General features: G+C 44.9%; 1 protein-coding gene across 1 annotated transcript; it reads left to right on the plus strand.

Moving 5' to 3' along the window:
* Positions 1–790: 790 nt before the first annotated feature.
* Positions 791–1,813, plus strand: LOC135580610 (olfactory receptor 12D2-like). The gene has a single exon (XM_065077217.1). It carries the CDS (start codon positions 842–844, stop codon positions 1,811–1,813), a length of 972 nt encoding a protein of 323 aa, XP_064933289.1. The 5' UTR covers positions 791–841.
* Positions 1,814–2,119: the final 306 nt, after the last annotated feature.

The raw sequence follows: 2,119 nt of genomic DNA on the forward strand, positions 1-2,119 counted from the left end.
TCTGTTGTAAGCCAGAAATAGCTGTGCCTGCCTGCTCTAGTAGAATAATGTCAAGAGTTTGTTCTTTGTTCTTTATGAAAAAAAACTGAAAGCAAGTGTGTACCCATTTGCATTTCAGAAGACGAACGATGGTGACAGAACTGACCGTGTTGTCTCATTGGGCAGTATGACCGACTTTCAGTGGGATGAGCCCGTTCGTCTGGAACTTGCACCAGGTAACTCGTCTCCTGCAAGTTCAGTCTTGCTCCATCACAGTATTGCGGGAGCTGAGATCTTGGCTTTTGTCCCATTCGTCTGCTGCTGAGCAACCTAGAGACATTCTTTAGGCAAAGTATACAGTCCAATAGGAAAAGCAGTTTGTGATCACAAGCTCAGGCAGCCTCTTGCTTTATTCTCATCAACATCCAAAAGAAATGCTGAGGCCTGTATGATACCTTGGGGCACCTTCTGCTGGCTGTTTATACAAAATTGGAAATTGTGCAGTTTTTCAGATGGAAGAATTGTCTAAAAGAGATTGCAACCAATAAAATTTGAAAGTTGAAATCCACTTAATGAAATGTAGGCACAATACTGGAAAGAAAGCATCAAGAGTGATTCACATGATGAGTTATGAGCTTGATTGATGAGATTATGGGTTGCAGCAGGAAGCTACAGATGAGGACAACTGAAATATGAATGTGGGTGAATGTGAGAAATTAGCCATGTTTTACTTCATATATACATACATCACACACACATCATTTCTATTGTGTTTGATTACATGTCTGAAGTATTGTAATGCTCTTGCTGCTCACAACTGTGGAACCTTGACATTTTGCTTTTGTTTCTTACTGTTCTAGCAATGCTGAACCAGACAGAGCTCAGCGAGTTCATCCTCTTGGGTCTCACTGATATCCAGGGGCTGCAGCACTTTTTCTTTGTTTGCTTCCTCTTGCTCTACTTGACCAGTCTTCTGGGAAATGGTGCCATTGTGACCATGGTGATAGCTGAGCCCCATCTTCACACACCAATGTACTTCTTCCTGGGGAACTTGTCCTGCCTGGACATTGTCTTCTCCACAGTCACTGGTCCCAAGATGTTGACTGGCCTTCTCTTTGGACATCAGCCCATCTCTTTTGGTGGGTGCTTAGCTCAGATCCACTTCTTCCACTTCCTGGGAACTACTGAGGCTGTGCTACTGGCCACCATGGCCTATGACCGTTACGTGGCCATCTGCAATCCTTTGCGCTACACCCTTGTCATGAGCCCCCAGACTTGTCTGCTGCTGGCTGTGGCCAGCTGGTCCATTGGTTTTGTGCATGCCATGATACACTCAGTCATGACCTCTCAGCTGATTTTCTGTGGCCACAACCACATTCATCACTTCTTCTGTGACATCAAGCCACTGTTGAATTTGGCTTGCAGTAGTACCAGCCTCAACATGACCCTCCTCAATGTCATTACCACATTTGTTGCACTAGGCTCCTTTGCTCTCATAGTCCTCTCCTACCTCTACATCATCTGCTTCATTTTCCATAAGGTCCGGTCCCAGGAAGGAAGATGGAAGCCCTTCTCCACCTGTGCCTCCCACCTCACTGTTGTGGCACTGTTGTACATTCCAGTGCTCTTCAATTACACACCACCCTCCTCAGGAAGCTCCCTTCAAAGGGATGTGCAAGTGTCTCTCCTGTACAGTGCTGTCACCCCAGCTCTGAACCCCTTGATCTACACTCTTAGGAACCAGGAGATGAGATCTGCCCTAAAAAAAATGCTAGGGAAAAAATCACGTTCCTGGAGGAATGTGACTAAAACAAGGACAAGGCTCAGAATGTAGTTTACTCCACCTCTCCTGTTTCTAAGAGAGAGCTCAGGACACTGTGTTGCAAGAAACTGGAAAACGACGGATTATCTCATGTAGTTTAACACATTAAGAAGGTAATTGTGTAGATCTAAATCAAACTTGAGATATTCATGCACTTGATGCTCCTTCCATCATATTTAGATGCAATGTGTATGGTAGCCCATGTGGTCTCCAGCTTCTAATACAGAAGCATTTGTGCCTCTTGCAGGACTTGAGGCATAGCTGTCCTATGCAGGTGTCCTAGATGTCTAAGACATGAAATTAACAACTCTGCTAAGG

The sequence above is a fragment of the Columba livia genome, chromosome 11 (assembly GCF_036013475.1).
Source record: "Columba livia isolate bColLiv1 breed racing homer chromosome 11, bColLiv1.pat.W.v2, whole genome shotgun sequence".
NCBI lineage: Eukaryota > Metazoa > Chordata > Aves > Columbiformes > Columbidae > Columba > Columba livia.

Excerpts from the sequence above, each read along its gene's own strand:
- LOC135580610 (XM_065077217.1), top strand. The coding sequence starts at position 842 with ATGCTGAACCAGACAGAGCTCAGCGAGTTCATCCTCTTGGGTCTCACT.